The sequence below is a fragment of the Patiria miniata genome, unplaced genomic scaffold (assembly GCF_015706575.1).
Source record: "Patiria miniata isolate m_02_andy unplaced genomic scaffold, ASM1570657v1 HiC_scaffold_6, whole genome shotgun sequence".
Classification (NCBI taxonomy): Eukaryota; Metazoa; Echinodermata; class Asteroidea; order Valvatida; family Asterinidae; genus Patiria; species Patiria miniata.
Window position 1 is genome coordinate 5,383,237 of NW_024037073.1, and position 18,162 is coordinate 5,401,398.

Here is an 18,162-nt window from a genome sequence, read left to right on the forward strand (position 1 = left end):
GAGTAGAACTTGTTGTCTACATTTGATTCTATAGCTCAGGATAGCCGATTCAATTACTCCAAACTTGATGTTGAAAATGATGATTTTTGCTCCAAGAAATTGGTAAAAAAGATTAGAAATTGCCTCCGATCGCAAAGCGTTATTTTCCCCGCCCCTAAAACAAAAACGATTTCAAACCCACTGCATGTTAAAACCCACTTTATACATGTACATGTAATTATTGGATTTTATATTACATAAAGTTGGAATTTAACATTATTAATGTGTGGGAATAGCGATAATATCAATATTCAGGGTTTGATTATTATTGGCAGACGATTTAATTCGCAACTTCTCCAATTCATTGGCCAATTTGTTTTACTGCAACAGGTAGATCTTCTTAGGGTATGCTATTCAGTCACCGTCAGCCTTGCTGAGAGTTGCATGGTTGAGTTCGCAGATCATGACGCCATTGGCTTGCTCGATAGAGGCTAGGCCTAGCACGCTGCTGGGGGCGGGTTTCAAAATAAAAATCACCAAACTTGCATCCACCTTTATGACCTTTAAATGAAATTGTCTTTAAATTTGAAGGCTTTTGACTACCTCATACAAATTTGATTACGGAAGTTAGGTTCGATGTCACGATTGTACTTTCAACTTTAGTTTGCATTGTCTTGACGTCTTAATTTTACTTGCAATCCGAAGATTATGTTGAAAACATGTTCGAGCGGGAACTGGACAACTTTACAGTGTTTGAAGCTGTATGCAAATATGTAAAAGTGTGAAAGTGTCCGAAAGACATGCCATTAATGCCAGGTACAATCCAATCTTATTTTTCGTAGAAGAAACAGTTTGCCCGATTTCCGATGCCATTACCGTCAACCTGGTAGAGAGTTGCGTTGTTGAGTTGACAGATCATTACTCCACTCCGCCAGCCTGGTCGAGAAGATTGAAGGACTGGCACAGAGGCTCGGCCCAACACGCGAAGCCACTCTTGAAACCCTCGAACTTGAAAGCTCATGATCTCGTGGTTGAATAGACCATTTTATTCCTCCATGAATAGACACATCTGCGGTACTTGGATGAAGCGAGTAGGTAACCGGCAGTGCCCGCTAAGGGAGCTTTCGTTTCACATGCAGCAAAGTAAAGCTCATCGCAAATGTCGTCGCCAAAATTCCCATCAAACTTTTCCGACAACTTGACACAATCCTCATGTCCGAGGCTAGGCCTGTTTCAGTGTAACTCGGTTCCCCATCTCCCCAAGTTGAGTAATTTTGACTTCCTTTGTTACTACCATCGCAGATTAGCTGTCCGGCCCTCTGTTTGCAACCGATCCACATAAGTCCTCGTCAGTTGTCATGCCATGTTGTCCCATCCACAACTTCATTTCTCTCCAAATAAAGTCAAGTTCTTGCTGTGAATTGGGAACGGCCAATGTGGTGCCACGCCTGAAGCGCTCTCTTGAGGAGTCGTCGTACTTCCTCCTAACGGACAGCCAGATGTAGCAGGATTCTTGCCATCTTATCGAGCCAGATGGGCAGATGGTGGGGGACTGATAAACAACACACGCAGAATAATATTGAAGAGAGCAACACTTATCGCCCCATTTCCTGCCATACGACTCATCCATCCTGATACAATCTTCAGGACTCTGCAGGGTACTGCTCGGTTCATTCCCTCCCCAATTTGTATTGCCTCATTTCCCTCCAAAGGAAATCATGTTCTTCCTGGGAATCGGGAACGACCATTGTGGCGTTGCGCTCGGAGCAATCTCTCGAGGCTTCTCCGAAAAGATACCTACCAAGTGGCAGGAGATAGCAGGATACTTGCCACTTTATCCAGCCCACTTGGCAGATTGCCCGAGGCTGATCTAAAGCCTCGCCATCCTCTAACGAAACTATAAAAAGAATCACCACACAACCACAGAAAACCGACATTCATGAAAAGGGTTGCGATCTTGTTTAAAGGGAAAATACAACATTTGCAAACATCAAAAAATAAAACTACCAAATCATTTTGAAATACCTTGCTGGACTGTTAGTGAATGACAGTGTAAAGCATCCTGTAAAATCATGGCACCTGGTATACTGTCATTTTCAAGAAAAGTGGTATTTTTGTATCAATTTCCAACGCTGATTCGCCGATCAGCGTTGGAAACAACTGGCTTTTTTTTTCAAATACTGGCCCCAATTGACCATCGCACTTGTTTGCAATCGATTACAAACCTATGAACGGGTACGAACCAGCTAGACTGGTTCCCTGACCTTACAATTCCACAATGTATGTAAACTGCTCTGTTTCTTCTTATATGGAGTCAGGGAACCAGACTACAGGAAAATGATCGTTTTTCTTGGTTTTTATAGCATTTTCGAACCCAAAACCTCAAAAAAGTCAGTGTAACTATATTTGCTATATATTTCCAACCCCCCAATTCCATCCATTTCTGAAAATTACAGCAAAAGCAAATGATGTATCTTCCCTTTAACACAGGCAGAGCTAGAGAGGAACGTGTACAAAATAGGTGGAGGCGGGCGGTCTTCACTCAGAGACGAAACTGTTCCGCTGTTGCTGTTTTGCGCCAATAAAAGCAGTTTCTCACCGTGGCTTATTGATTTTGTGACTACAGTCTATGCGTGTATACTCGTTAATAATAAGGACTGTATGGGCGGAACAAACCGCGCTCGGTGATGGCGATCACAAGCGCGGCAGCGTGACCATTAACGTTGGTGAGCAGTGGCATACCTGGAGGGAAGGGGTGGAGCAAGAGGGAGGGGTTGTGCAAAGGGGTCCAACTTAACCCCCATTTTGTTATCGTTTTTACGAACACATTTTTTCAGGCAACTTTCTAAATAAAATAAAAAAATATTTTGTTATACCTCTGTCTTGAATACTGTATTTTCATTGGCCTAGAGGCCAGAACGATCGTGTTAAGTTTATAAAAAGTCATGGCACCGTCACTCCATGTGGGATATCACGTACACGTGTATGTACGGCACGTACGGTGTGAAACGCTTGTATCGTACCCACACTTTTTCACCATGATTTCACACATGAGTACGAGCAGCGAACTAGCAGACCATCAGCTGTTTCGAGTACGCGACTGCATGTGAGTTGACATTCGATTGAGGCCTTGGGCCAAAGCTTGTAACGTACAGTTTCCATTATGTACATACACAGAGCCCGGGAGCTGTTAAGTCCGAGCCTCCATGGTCCGAGGTAATTTCATATAGCTCTAGGGTCCAAGCAAGGTCATGCTGGTTGCGCGCTTTTTGGCTGGTTGGGGTCTTAATTTTTGAACACAAAGGATTTGATGATGCAAAACGCGTCTGATACCCGACCGTGTGAATGAAGTCATTCAGGGATGATCAGACACAGTCATAGTTCCTAAAGATTTTCATTACTTTCATAGTCTGTTTCGACCAGTAATTAGCATCTCTCATGAATTTCTCAGCGAGTAACGACTACCGCGGGGATGGCAGATTCCTCCAACATTCCGTCATCATGCAACACATTGACAAACTGGAGTTGAGACCAGAGGACACGGTACTGGACGTGGGATGCGGCACTGGGGAAGAAACCAAGTCATTGGCAGGGAAAGTCAAGCGTGTAACAGGTAAGATTCAGTTCCACTCCTCGGCTTCTGCATCGCCAGCTGCTCCAGGGAGGAGGTGTTGACGCACCTATTTTTCCGGCTATCGTAGGTGGAATTTTGTGAGAGTTTGTTTTCTCGAGAAAATATGCGAGCAGCCCATAAAGCCTCCTCCCTATAATAGGCACGAAATGCCGACTTTTTAGACACCCCGTATGTACATATATAGGTCATGTACATTGTACACGTATGACAAAGCTTTACGAATGCGTTACGCTTGCTGGCTAATTATTGAAAGAGTCTTTTTATTTATTCACGTCGCGGTACGGATTGCCCTTTACTTCAGCAGACATTGTCAATGGATCATGATTATAGATTCAAGGGAAAGTTATGTTTATTCATGAGAAAAGAACGTCACACCATTGTTGTTACTTAGTGGATAGTGCGATGAACTATATTGGCTCCCCCAATTTTCATTGCCTATTTTTGTTTTGGGATATTGTAAGGGGAAAACAAGACTCCGACAACCAAAGTGTCTTTCACCATAGAGCAAGGATCTTTTCAAAATGCTTCCACAAAGTGTGATAAATATTCATGTCAGCATCAGAGGGGGTGGGGGTGCAAGTGGAAAGAATTTATAAGGGGGGGGGGGAATTCTCCCATTCGGCCATTCCCCATGCCCCCCGTCCCCATGGCGCCGCCACTTGTGATTAGAACATTAATGAGGGCGCCTTATCTTTTCAAAATGTTTCAAAGTCATAGAGTTTGTAGTTTAAAATACGGCGTCTCCTGTTTCACCATTCTACCCGTCTTTTAAACACACTATCCTCCAGATTAACTACGCACAAAAACGATCGTTCCAGAGGGGCTCGCATTTTGGCGATCGACAGCAATTTGAACTTACACCCCCCCCCCCACCCCCCCCCCCCCCCCCCCCCCCACTTATATATTATCAATCAGAGTGCCTTAACTCTGTTCCCCTTCCCTTTAGGCGTTGACGCTTCAGAGGAAATGGTAACAGTGGCCATTGAGACCAACTCGACACCAAACGTAACATACATTCAATGGGACGCCCGAGCCGTGGGAGACAACCCGGACTGGCGAGAGAGATTCGACAAAGCTGTCTGTTTCTTCGTTCTTCACTGGGTTCCCGAGGAGACCCAAGCGCTAGCGCTCCGTTGCATCTCCGCGTGTCTTAAGCCGGGCGGGCAGGCACTGTTCATCATCCCTTTCGAGAACCATGGCGACTCCTTCATTTTACTCCGCGCGACTTCCTTCTTGAAAAGCCATGAGAAGTGGGGTGCTTTTGTCCAGGTATGAAACAGTCCTTCCAAATTGGATAGAGTTTTTTTTTGGGGGGGGGGGGGGGGGAGGGGGGGGTTGAGGGGGGTTGGGTGTGGGGGGGGGGGGGGTGTTTTTTGTTTGGTTTACGTAGATCGAGATCCATTCATAAAACCGGGCTGAATCTCAGTCCATCTGTTTACTGCAGCCAGTGGCGTATCCAGCTTTTGTCAGGGCGGGGGGCCGACTACAGCGGTGCCGATCTCTAGTTAACACAGGGGACCAGTTTAGCTCGACAAAAAAATGTAAAAAAGGGACAGCTGGGGAGGGCTAGGGGGCTGGCTATACGTTAACAGTCGATAAATACGCAGACGGGTATTACATGAGTGGGAAGGTCTTACTTAGAGGCAGTGGCGTCGCCAAGGGGGGGGGGGGGGGGGCACGTGCCCCCCTGGAAAACCTAGTGCCCCCGAGTGCCCCCCCCCCCATCAAATGCTGGTGCCCCCCTATCCTCTGCAAAATTCTGCGCGTTGTTAAAATCATTACCTCAAAAATAGCAATTTCTGGAGATATCTTCAGATCGAATTTAGCATCAAATGTGGCACCATTTTGCATCTAGCCCATCCTCCGTATGCGAAAATTTTCCAAAGGGGAGGGGGGCACCCCCTCCCCTTAGACCCCTCCACCAGGACGGCTATCCGTATCCACCTAAGTGCCCCCCCCCATCAAATGCTGGTCCCCCCCCCCCTGTGCCCCCCCCCCCCCAGACTGAAAAGTCTGGTGACGCCACTGCTTAGAGGCTTCATGTCAACTGAAGAGTCACCTGCCTTTCTGACATAACAGATGTGTTTTGACTGGTCATTTTTTGTTTGGTCTTTCAGGACTACAAGTCATCACAGCACCTGTGGAACCTATCGGTTCAAGAAACGCAGAAAGTCTTCAAAGCGTGTGGCTGGGCCGAGGCGCAGTGTGAAGTGCGGATGCACGAACTGGTCCTGTCCGAAATTCAGTTAAAATGTAAGCTTTAGCAATCGAAATGTACGTTTTCCGAACCACATATGTATGATTAAAGGAGTGCATTCCCCGATTTTTCTTTTTTTATTACCACCTTTGCCAGAGAAGCAGACGAAGTCGAAGAGGCTAGCAGTAAACGATATCAACTTGGGAAGGTTTAGGCCAGACTTTATCATTCAAAAAGGCCTTATTTTGTGAAGGAGTGAGGCACTGTACCGACGCAGTTATGGAGGCATAAACAAACGTGAATTTAATAACGCATGAGGTTAAAAGTTACCACTTGTTAAGTTACTTACCTTGTCAAGGTTGTGAACCAACCTTGACAAGTCAGGAAAAACCTTAATAAATGCATCTGCCTGAATCATGAAAATATAATGATCCATTAGTCATCATACAAAAGATACACCTACATGAACATGCTATAAAAACACAAAATTATAAAAGGCATATATAATAGTTGTACAACAATTCGTACAATAATCTCATTCAAACATGTGAATGACAAAAAAAAATCAAAAAAACGGAAAAATATAAAGTACAAGTTTATACAATGAAATAAGTAAATATGGTGCGGATAAATACTGTGTCCCTTTTTTTTAAAAGAGCAAAACACCAATATCTATACAGTAAAATATGGAGGGGCAGCTTGAGCTATCAGTACATAGCCAAATACATGTACAATGATCATGCTAGGCATAGATAAACACAAGTAACACGGGCCCTGTTTCGTTACTTTTAAGTAATGGCATTTGGCCACAGACCCCGAATATGAGGTACTGTACTCCTGTCAACAGTCATTATGGTCACCACTACTGCCAACACACAGAAATAAGCTGCGATACCCAAAGACAAGGGAGGGTTCCCTACTTTTTCTTGGGCTTTGCCATCTGACAAACTAAGTGAGGGGTGTTTTACGTTACTGTAGCTAACTACATGAAGGCTATCATCGAAAACACTCACAGTAGGAGAAACAGACACTACTCTTGCCACCTGCACATTACAAAAATCAGCGGCTTCAAGTAAAACTGTCTCAATTAGAAGCGGCTTAGCCTCTTCAAAAAAAGCATCTACCACCTCAACTGTATGAGAACACGTAACAAGGTCAGGACACTGCGATTCGTGAACCCTGCCTTCACTAGGCTTCTCGAAACATTTCAAAATAGCGGCAAATCTATCATTCAGTGCAGCTTCAATGCTACTCACTGCATTTCTATCAATAGGACAAGCATCTTCATTATGTTCGCATAAAATATTTGTGAAGGCACTAACTATGGTCCTAGCTAAAGCACTGTTTGACTTCGAAATAGAGTCTGGCACAGACATGGTTGGAATAATTACCTTGGAATGCACACACAAAAATATGTCTTGTTACAAAATCAGGCCTCAATCACTGACCTACAATCAAGTCTGCATACAAAATAAAAATTATTTTAAAATTATTCAATCAGGATTTGCACACACGTGCGCATGTGTAAATCTCCTGTTTTTTCGTCTTTCTTTTCAACAGTGTTTTTTAAGACATGTCTTGGAGAAACACCGTTGATACCAGCGGCAGCGCTGGAGGATTATTTGCAAGACTTGTGGCAGTGGGCGTTGGATCACTATGGGGATAACGCTCAGCCTCGAGATGTGTACATTCCTGCTGGATTTATGGTCGTACACGCTTGGAAATAAGACTTGAAACCCTGTGGCGTTTTTCACTTTCAAGGATTTTGTTTTTGCCTTATTTTGATATTTTTTTCAAGTTCAGTAGGAGTCTTTCCTCGTGGTTGTAGTAAAAAAAACATGAGGAAAATATGCTTATTAAATTGTTTAATGGTTTTAAAAATTAAGTTTTATCTTCTCAACATTTTGTGTAAGTACATAAAGATTGTATTAATAAGGGAATAAGTATGTGCTTGGCCGGTTTTAAAAACTATGTTAGGAGTCTGGACGCTGATAATGACCCCAGCCGGTCAACCAATAAAAGGGTAAAAGGGACTGGACTTCATAGGAGTCAAATTTCATGTGACACTGGCAAAGTAGACCAGGCAGCCGGTTGTTATATCAACCTTTTACGACCGGCCACGTGACGGGCTCCCGATCAAAAGGAATGGGAAAACTGCCTTAGGTAGGCCTATTTATGAATTGTTCATGTACCTGGTCTCTTCATGCCACATTGGTGGCTGCTGACTGTTTTTTTTTTCATGTAAATGTAATAAACTAGCAAATTTGTAAATAAATCACTTGCTTCGTATGCAGTTATGATTGTACAGTTTGATATTTCTGTAAGATAACATTTACTAAGATTCATCAGGAATCGTCAGAATCTTTTGGTTATTTCGGTGCTTTTGGTTAGCTATTCACAAACGTTTTCAGGCGTTGGCCATGTACGTCGCGTCGGCGTACTTCGTTTACACACGTGCACGTGATTGCAAATTATGAAATCTCGCAAAAGGCTTCAGTTGCAACCGGCGACTTGGACGAAACATTAGAAGTCTCCTGCACGTGTTTCACATGAAAATGAAGGGTATACTTTCCTCTATCTATTGAGCCTTGCCGTTTCTTTTCGACTTTTTTTAAGAATCGAATGTACACCTAAAAACTATCGGCCCTCGATTTTGTTGATAAAAAATATGATTTTGTTTGACAGGCCGTAACAACACTTTATATTTGTCAAAAGCAGATATTTCAAAATAAAGCACACAATATCAACTTTTCACTGATTTAGCCATCTTGGCCAAACAGTGCATGTATCCAGGCACTTTTCGTGTTGTTCTGTAGTCTCGAATAAATCTCGCAAAATCCGCGTTCGCTTTTGGGCCATGCGTGCTTGACCTCGGGACAAGAAACTGAGGTCAAACAGGGCTGTGTGCATGACACGGCCACTGACTGTTTCATCTTAACTTTTTAGTGGCAGCTTAATTTCTCGGTTATAAGTAGTTTCGAACATGTTACTTGATATTTTACAATGTTGGAAATATTAGAAATAATGGGGACTGTTTCCCCGATGTAATTGTACTACATGAGGGCGATCGCGATGTATATCGCTGCCATAGTTCCAGCCTTGCCTCCATGAGCACGTGCGCGTTCCTCCATCAGCCCCTGGCCGTGGGGAATATGTAAACGGCGACGCTGACTGGCTAAAACAGAGCTTACTGCGCGCGTACTTCGAAGTCTGCGCCCCCCCCCCCCATCCGCTCCGACACGATCGAGTAAACGTATACACATTTTTTTCCAGACTGCGCGATGCCTTTTCGATTTGGATTCTGGAAGCCAAGTTTTACGCCACCAAAAACATGTATTCTAGGTAAAGAAATGGAGAAAACAAAAAAGTGTGTCACTTATTTACTTGAAACTGAATGACTTGTGATTTACTTGTGATTGATTTGTGTTGTAAAGGGACGACAGAGGTACGTAAACTTGATATAAATCCTTATAACGCCATGTCGAAATCTCATCATGATCATGTTTGAAAGGATCGATTCTATAAAAATAAAATAAAAAACCTTTGAGCACCGTGTCGAGCGTTAAAAATTGACTTATATTATTCATGCCGACTTCCTATTTATCTGTTTTGTCAAATTTGAACTTAAAACAAAGAAGTTATGGCCAAAATACTATTTTTGACCAAAAAGTGGCAAAATAATGAGCAAAAAAATGTTGTCATAACGTTAGTGCGCAATTTGGGCCAATGTAAACAGCCAAATTCAGATTTAGCACTATCGAATTAGTAAAGTTGACCTTATTGCAAACTGACACCAAAAAGTTAAGACGAACCTCAACTTCTAGACCTGATACAGATTTTGGCACATGGCCTAATTGTCAAGATTGTGGTGTTTACAGCTGTTTATTTTCGTGATTTTCACATCATAATCCAAAGAATCCAAGACAGAGAGGTTTAACAAAATAATTTTTGAGTGCTGAGTGATGTGGGATGACGTTTTGAACAATGAGTCCGTATTATTAAATTCACGCTACACCTGTTTGGCATGCATGCGCGCATAGCATGCTAGTATAAGCGCGTCTTTCTAGCGCGTTTCGTAGAATCAAGTAAGAAACATCAGCAGAGACCACGCAGAGACCCGTCACACTTAATGCAATATCGATCAGGCACCGACAAAGGCCATCCAGGAAGAGGGTCTGCAATTTGCTTTCAAAGCTGAAGTTTCTACATTCACGGAATAATTCATTCAGATCATCATGTCAGGCCTTTTGTATCGAGCTATGGCGCGACCCTTCGCTTCTCTAAGGAAGGCCCCAGCATTCCGGATGGTGCCAAGACGTTCCAACGTGAACATCCAGTACAAAGTACGTTGGCCAATATCAGTTGGTTATTGTTTGTTTGTTTGTTCTTTTTTGAATTTTTATTAGCGCTTGATTAGTAAAAAAAGAAGAAGAAATTTCATACCGATCGGCCACACCGAAGCGCTCCCCGATGTTAAAAAGTACCAGAGGTACACACATTTTGATTGTGTAGGCCCCTAGCACTAATGACCGGCCCTAGATCCAGTGATCTTAAAAACCTGTTTTTTTTTCTCCCAACGAATTTACAATTTGTATGTTTTACCAGTTGAAATAAAAACGTTTATAAAACACAAACCTTCCCGTAACATTGTCAATTTGCTCCCACTTTCACCTTCTACGTCATGGTTCAGACCAAGAACGTACTCAAGCCTTGGGAGATGGTGGTGGCCCAGCTAGGTTTTGTGGTGGCCCTGATGGGACCAGCCTGGTGGACCTTCCTACACATCGAAGACTACAAGAAAAGGGAGGATGACGAAGCTTAGGACCACAGAACTTCAAAAGACATGCCCACCCCCAGTGTTCAACTCACAGACATCACGGCAAGCTTGGAAACAACAAGAAGTACGAAACAAACGGCATAAAAAGAACTGAAAGTAACACTTAGATTTATTAGCAAACCTGCTTTGATTGCAACAATCTCCATCAAATAACTGTTTTCCTAATGCATTAAGCAAAACCATTTCTACACACAGCTTTAAACTTTTATGCCAAACATATAGGCCTATAACACTGAATTGTCTAGACGTCAAAATCGAAATACAATTTTCTTAAAACTAGGATCAAGTAGAAATTGAATAAGATTTTCGAAATCATGTCTCGAATTATTGTTTACACTTAAAACTTATTCACAAACAGTTGTTGATTCTGCAAAAACAGGATTATGAAATTACTTATAACTCTGAAGATAACAAGTAAATATCTCAGATGAAAACCAAGACTTACATAAACATTAACACTTTCATACTTGATAAAAGGTTATTTGTAAAGAATTAAATAATTGATATCAGCAGAGGAAGCAGAACTAGAAGTTAAATTTCTGCATTTGTCATTAAGGACATTTAACAAGTATCAATTAAGCTGAGAATACAATATTTTACATTTCAATTAATTTTCCATATGAAATTTTTGGCCCCATTGACAGCCGCATTCTTTACTTCTTGATGACATTTATGACGATTTCAATGACTACTTTTTTGAAAAAAAAGTCGACCAGTAAGTAACATGCATTCATTTGACCATCATTTATACCTTGATTTGATTTTCTGACATACACTTGTCACATTTAGTCGAATGCCCTGATCCATTCGATTCTCAAGAATTGCTTGAATCAAAAAAAAGAGAGAAAACCCTCCATTGTACACTGAATTGCCCCCTCATTAATTTGAAACTTTTTTTGATGATGCCTCCTCCCTTGTTTTAGTAGAAAGTCTCTAATAAGTATGCTCAGTTTCAATGCTTTAGTATGGCAGGTGTGTCAAGTCATTGCCTTCATTCAGATCAATATTTCGAAGATGACAAGGACTGCACATCTCCACCAGGGCCCAATTTTACGAAGCTGCAACTAAAGAAAAACAATTTGCTACCCTTAGTCAAGTTTTGCAATATTCTACACATCATCCGAGTCTGATAGTTAAGTGGAGGTCTGCTGATGTCAGGTGTTGTAAGTGGGGCTTTAATAATCGTAGGCATGCACATTAGCATGGGCCCATTGTGTTCAACGGGTGGGGGAACATCTCTCCCCCCCCCCCTTCCCCTCCTAGTTTTTATTTAGAAAAAGAAATTAAAGTTATCACCTCTTAACCGCTGCTGGTTACAGTGAAGGACCGTTTGTTTTTCAGAAACAGTACCAATTTTGCCTCCCCTTACCCCAACCCCTAACATACATACTGTACTGCTTAGATGAGACATTAAGTTCCAATCAATGGACGAAGGAGAGAATTCTGAGAGAATCCTGCCAACTACTTTGAGCGCCCTCCTTCTCTTTCAAGACCCTTATCGACAGTTGATGAACTTGTAGGATGATCCGGTCTACTTGGCTTCTCCATGGCCCATCCAGGTGACAGAAATCCAGCTCGGAATTGCCAGAACACCAACACTAAACATCACTGCGGCCAGGGTAAGCTCCTGTCATTAAAAACATAAATGGATAATGCAATAACAAACCAATTAGAAAATCTGTATTTGAGTTTTGAAAACTGTAGTGAAGGTCAGTTTATTATTGTAGGGTGCAGCCATTCACCCAACATATATGATGCTTATACCGAGACGGGCAAAGTTTTGCGGTTGTTTGCAGTGTTCAAATCATTTGTGCTGAAGACAGTCAACTTTTCACAAATGAAATTTCAAAGAATTGCATATGAAGTTAACGACTAGGCTCCCTAGTCGCAAAGTATATTTCAAGTCTTCAGTAGTACTAAGTAGTACTAAATATCATGTTAATTTGTAGAGTTCTACTTAAACCAGCTGTAGGACTACAATAGAGAAAGGGCACACGTAGGCCTACTTGTTTTGTGCGCGTACGTTTGAGGTTGAACATGAACATGATGCAACATAACACGCATGATGCATGGCATATTATAAGGCCTAAACTTTAGCATGTTTAGTAAACACCCGGCCTACCTTTTTCGAAGCAGGATTCTTTGCTGCATTCCTCCTACTTTGAAAAGTTCTTCTCGGCACCATTATCAGTCGCTGAAGAGTCTGATTACGGCTCCCATAAAAACGAAAAATGAACCTGGACGCGTGAAGCATTTTGGTGATTTTGTTGACAGGAATTAATTAGTCAGGCGAGTTGATGATTGTGTGTTGGCAAATAAAGATGGCCGGCTGCGCTGCCGTCGTCTAGCTCGACACAAAGAGTGCGCATGCGCACGACCATGCGCAGTAAGGTGCACCCAAGTCATAAACTTTTGGCCAATCAGTATGTCGCGTCGGCTTCGTTTTCCGGGTCGACTTCAGAATAATTTGACACCTGCCTCCTGCTAAATCATGAATACATGCTCTGATGAAGGAACCTCAATCCCGTAGAACGAGGCCAAGGTTCCAAATATTTCGTTTGGCTTGGACAAGATTCGGAAGCCAAAGTTGAGGTTGAAGACAGACTAAATGAAAACATTGTTATCGCAACTTTATCACACACACAAATCCCCCAAAATTCAAATAACATGTACATGTATTGTCCGTCGATCAACCCATCAACAATGGACTATAGGGAAATTTCGGTATTACAGGAATAACGCCAGAGAGATGCGAGGGATGTGTAGCAGGGAAAAATCTCTTGAACTTCTTGTTTCGTTTCCCATAGCAAATATGAAGCACTGTTGCACAATTCAATAAATTAACAAAATATACAAGAAACGTAATTTAAAAAGTCTCACACCAGAACACATGATTTCAAGGACACACGTTCTTTAATATTTTAATAATTCACTCCTATCAGATGTTTCTACTCTACACAGCAAGTCTTCGACAAGATCCATCGGGGGTTAAAATTGCTTATCAAACTGTATAATTCATAAATAAGTATAACATTGTAAAATGCATGTGATCTATTAATATATTATTAACCAACCGTTCTCTTTCCCCAAAGAAAATACATCCATTCCATAACTTTATTTCTTTGACCTATTTATTTTATTATATTTTAAAAAATTTGTTGGACATGATTTTTCGTATAAATTGTTGTAGAAAAGAAATCTACAGAACCTAAATATTCAATCAAGATGTTTACAGTGATTTTTCAGTGTTTGTTACATACGTCAAGCTATGTGGTCTGAAATATCTGACCTCAGTTTTGAAACCAATTGCTGAAGCATTAATAACATGTTGTAAACAGACTCTTTCTGGACCTATACAATCTTTTAACAAAAATTAGAGTGCTCCAAGTCCCACATCAAAATAAAGACCCCATTAAACCTAGCTTGCTTGAATTTTCTGCGGACACTTCCTGAACCCTCCGGAATCATACAGTGTGCAGTAAACCAATTGCACTTGTTTTGTACCTTTGTAGCAGAACAATGTAGTTGGGCTTTAAAGTTCTTAATCCATCACATGACTGCGAAACCATACAACGCATTTTGCCATATTTAGGGCAGATAGGGTCTACAATGAGTACCTATTTTTAACACAGTTGAGTACAGTTTTCATGTAGTCTGTTACAAAACAGGTGCTGAATGTGCATCCAAGTTTTATTGGATTTAAATGACCAAATTTAGATTTTAGAAGAATTTTGAAGAAGTTCACTTTGTTTGGAAGAGAGCATCTTGGGGTGTTGTGCGGCAACATGTATGTATTGCACAAATGTAACTTGATTTTCTCCTCCGACAAGTTTTGGCATGGATGGAGAATCGTTCTAAATAACCAAAATTAACAAGAAAGAACCTAAAAAAACTCGGATATCTCTGCTTTCTCCGTCATGATCGCACCTTTTCGACACTGTTTATACTGATTGATGTACAGTACATGTAATCATGCATAAAATGGCATTGCTGGTCTTTTAGCACGAGCAATTTTTTTTTTTTTAACCTCAAACGGGAACACCTGTTGTTCATGGGTTGTTCCAAGCGAGAACAGAAGGCTGTTCCAAACATGAGAGTCTCTCAAAGGGAACATGTTATGCAACCTTTAATAGGTCTCGTTCAAATGACGTCATTTCCTACAGACCATCCACGTGCACTGGCATTTTGAGCGGCAACTTGCATAATGCGCATCGGCTGCGTCGTATTTCGAACACATTTCGAGCAACAAGCGTGCGTGTTTGGAACATTTTCAACAACAATGCATGCTTGATTACGTAAAATACGCAGTTGCAGTTCTCCTACAGAGATGGCCGTCATTGAGCGAGCCCTATTTTTAGATGCCCTCTTCCTAATTTTCATGGTCTTCCTAATTTTCAGGATCTAACTTTGGTTCAGTCTATGAATTTAAAACAATGTACATGTCACAAATGGGATTATTACATTTCCGACACCATGATTCTGAAAACACGTATGCATTTACATGAGTTCCCATCCTATACTGTTATCTTAAGACTTGGTTACAATCACTGCAATCTTTTCACAGTTCCAATCAGGGTGCGACAGTCAGTTGAACACTCACAGACTAGATGGAATATTCAGGCCGTTTTTCTGTTGGATCTTAGAGTAGTTGTGACGAAAGAGGACAGAAAAGCTGTGATGGCAACATTCCCAGCAGATTTTCAGCAAGAAGAAAAGTGTTTATGTGAGTTACGTGTGTGAGTTCATTTTGATTCGGCATACAATGCTGAGCGCATGAAGAAATCGAGCAGATATTGACGCTCAAATCAAATAGTTTTTGTCAGTGCGTTGACAATGCTGGTTGAGACCTCAATTTGAAGTGAGCTCTTCTCACAGTGTGGGAGGACCTGTTTTTTTCATGCTCCATATTATTTGATAGGCTCCAAGACACTTTCTAATTCTGGCATGGAAACACTTGCCGACTCCTGTGAATACTCGTGGACGACTTGTATTTCCCTTGGTTTTGTGGATGATGAAGAGGGCTATTGATTGGTTGATGCAAATGTGAAGACCGTAGACTTGCTGAGGTTCACACACTTCCATCCTTGCTAGTCACGAGACTTGTAGTCTTCTAGGTGGGTCATTATCCAGCACGGGACGGCCAAGCAGCCTAACGAGATGATCCCCAATCCTGCCGCACTCTCCTAAAAACGGGGGGAATAAATGAAATGGTTGGTTGAATGGAGTGAGAGGAAAAAAATATTGCAACCTGACGCCACTTTTTCTTCATATCATCTCAATGAAGGTCAGTCATTGCAAAAATGATGAAAAGACATGAATCTGGGACTGAGAAACATTTCCAATTTTGTTAGGAAATACTTAGAAAATTTCTTGACTCTCCATAGACTTTGTGCACAACCACTGAAGTGGCTCAGGCTGCAACATTTTTTCCGGAGTGGGATGTTGACAGAACATGATACATCCTAAAAATGCAAGAGAATGAGCGAAAATGCAAGAGAATGAGCAACTCTCCTTGCTTCAATAGTATTTGACTTGACACGGCATGGCCATCTGGGCCCAATTTCACGGCGCTGCTAAGCACACGATTTTCTGTTAACGGAGCCTCCGTCTACTTCATGGAGATCGTAAGCATAAGCCCAGCAAAAGGCACGCTTGCTTCAGAGGAAAAATTTGCTTAAGGTCAGCAAATTTGTTCTGCTATGCTAAGCACAACTATTCTGCTAACTGTAAAGCAGCGTCGTGAAATTGGGCCCGTTGCTACACGCGGGCGAATTTTGGAATGAACGCATGATACTGTGCATGTTTTGTCTAAAAAGTTCATGTGTACTTCTGATTATTTAATGTTATTGTTTGTTGTAACAAATGTATCCCAAAATATGAAATAAATGAAATGAAATGAAATACGCAGTGGCTATCGTAACGGCAGCCGTAACGCATTTCCCATTTTCTATCGTTACGGTAGTACTGCAACTTTCATAAACACATGAGAAGAAAATATAAAATTAGAAGGTAAAAAGTGAATTTGAACGTTATGAAATTCGGACTTTATTTCCCTTTAAAAAAAAATCATCCAAAGCCTCAGGTTAGAAAAGGAAAAAAACTTCGAGTGCAAAACTGCGATGCGAACCCACAACCTCGCCTCGCGGTGCAAAATCCTACCCTCTGGGGGGGGGTCAGACAAGTCGACCGTTGAGACAACTCGACTCGGGACAAGTCGACCGTTGAGACAAGTCGACCGTTGAGACAACTCGACCGTATGTGCGATAAATGGAAAGACAAGTCGACCGTTGAGACAAGTCGCCTCGCATGTTTTGGGCCTAGTTTCGGGGATAGTACCGGGGATTTTGACGGCGGCTGATCGCCGTTTGGGAGTGATGACACATGAGTTCTTATTTTTGCATATAACAGAGCCGATATAGCTAGTCTGTGCACATCGTTCGTTTTTTTCAAGGCCACGTGCGTGCATCCCCGGTCAACGTGGCCGTACCGTGCACGGTGGCATCGTTTTTGCCGGGCCTGTGCGCCCATTTGCCGCGCCGGTCGACGTGCCCGCGTACGCCCTCTGTACATCGAGTATGCCCGCGCCGCACCCGTGATCGGTCTTGCCACAGATTTGTGCAACTTTTTCTGCTCCACGTGTATTCATTTCGAGCAGTCTCAACGGTCGAGTTGTCCCGAGTCGAGTTGTCTCAACGGTCGACTAGTCTAACCGTCTGACATTCAAACGCTACCGACTGAGCTGTCGCACTGCTCGCTAAAACGTGGGGAAACAAATAATTATATACCTGCGTGCGTATCAAAAAAGTATCGTAGAGGGCGCTAAACAACGGCTGCCGTAAGGTTCTTTATGTCTATGGCCTTAACGATAGCCACTTCGAATGAAATAACTCAGTCAGAATGGTCAGCAGTGCGCCAGCCCAGTGCCAGTACACAGTCACGACAGTGTATTTTCTTTCGCTTACCCAGGATTGAAGAGGCTTTGCAGCTTTTCCAACTCTGACTCCTCTTTTCTGAAAGATCATAGATCTCACTGATGGCGTCGATCGGACGATTACTCCTCTCAGAATCCCAGACATTTTTGATAAATTTCGTGGCTTTACTTTCTTGTAAAAAGGACAGAAGTTAAGGTTGTCTGTCGCCGCTGCAAAAAAAATTATATTTTTGGAGAGTGGAGACAAGCAACTGCCTCGCTGCCCTCGCATTCATACGTACGTATGCGTATAAACAATACGGACTGATCTCTAGTAGGCCAGACTAATAATGCGGACGTGCTTATTATCAAATTGGGGGCGCCCTTTAGGCATATCTATACTTCCCAGTCCCTCCATTATCGTGAGTGGGAACTACACTTTCTTGCTGAAAACTTTGATCAGAACCTGAATGCTGACAAACCACGCTCCCACAATTGCGTCAATGTGGGGTTACTTAGGGAGCCTCATTTTCTGGATGGAGCACTCGATGCCTCCTTAAACAATAAAAGCCAGTTTAAATGTTGAGGGGGGGGGGAGCCCACTG

At 42.2% G+C, this 18,162-nt stretch overlaps 1 protein-coding gene and 1 long non-coding RNA gene across 3 annotated transcripts; one reads left to right on the top strand and one right to left on the bottom strand.

Moving 5' to 3' along the window:
* Nucleotides 1-2,983: 2,983 nt before the first annotated feature.
* Nucleotides 2,984-8,085, top strand: LOC119743457 (ubiquinone biosynthesis O-methyltransferase-like). Of its 2 annotated transcripts, XM_038219864.1 has the most exons (5): nucleotides 2,984-3,195; nucleotides 3,431-3,592; nucleotides 4,560-4,882; nucleotides 5,731-5,866; nucleotides 7,371-8,085. In XM_038219864.1, the coding sequence occupies exons 1-5, from the start codon at nucleotides 3,186-3,188 to the stop codon at nucleotides 7,535-7,537; spliced, it is 798 nt and encodes a 265-aa protein (XP_038075792.1). In that variant the 5' UTR covers nucleotides 2,984-3,185; the 3' UTR covers nucleotides 7,538-8,085. The 2 variants fall into 2 exon arrangements, with proteins under 2 accessions (XP_038075792.1, XP_038075791.1); XM_038219863.1 differs by lacking the exon at nucleotides 2,984-3,195 and having other exon boundaries at nucleotides 3,213-3,592.
* Nucleotides 8,086-13,541: 5,456 nt separating this feature from the next.
* LOC119743034 lies at nucleotides 13,542-17,858 on the bottom strand. Its single transcript, XR_005272946.1, has 2 exons — nucleotides 17,610-17,858; nucleotides 13,542-15,830 (listed from the first exon to the last, which is right to left on the bottom strand). It is a non-coding gene; the product is annotated as an uncharacterized LOC119743034 (long non-coding RNA).
* Between the last annotated feature and the right edge of the window lie 304 nt (nucleotides 17,859-18,162).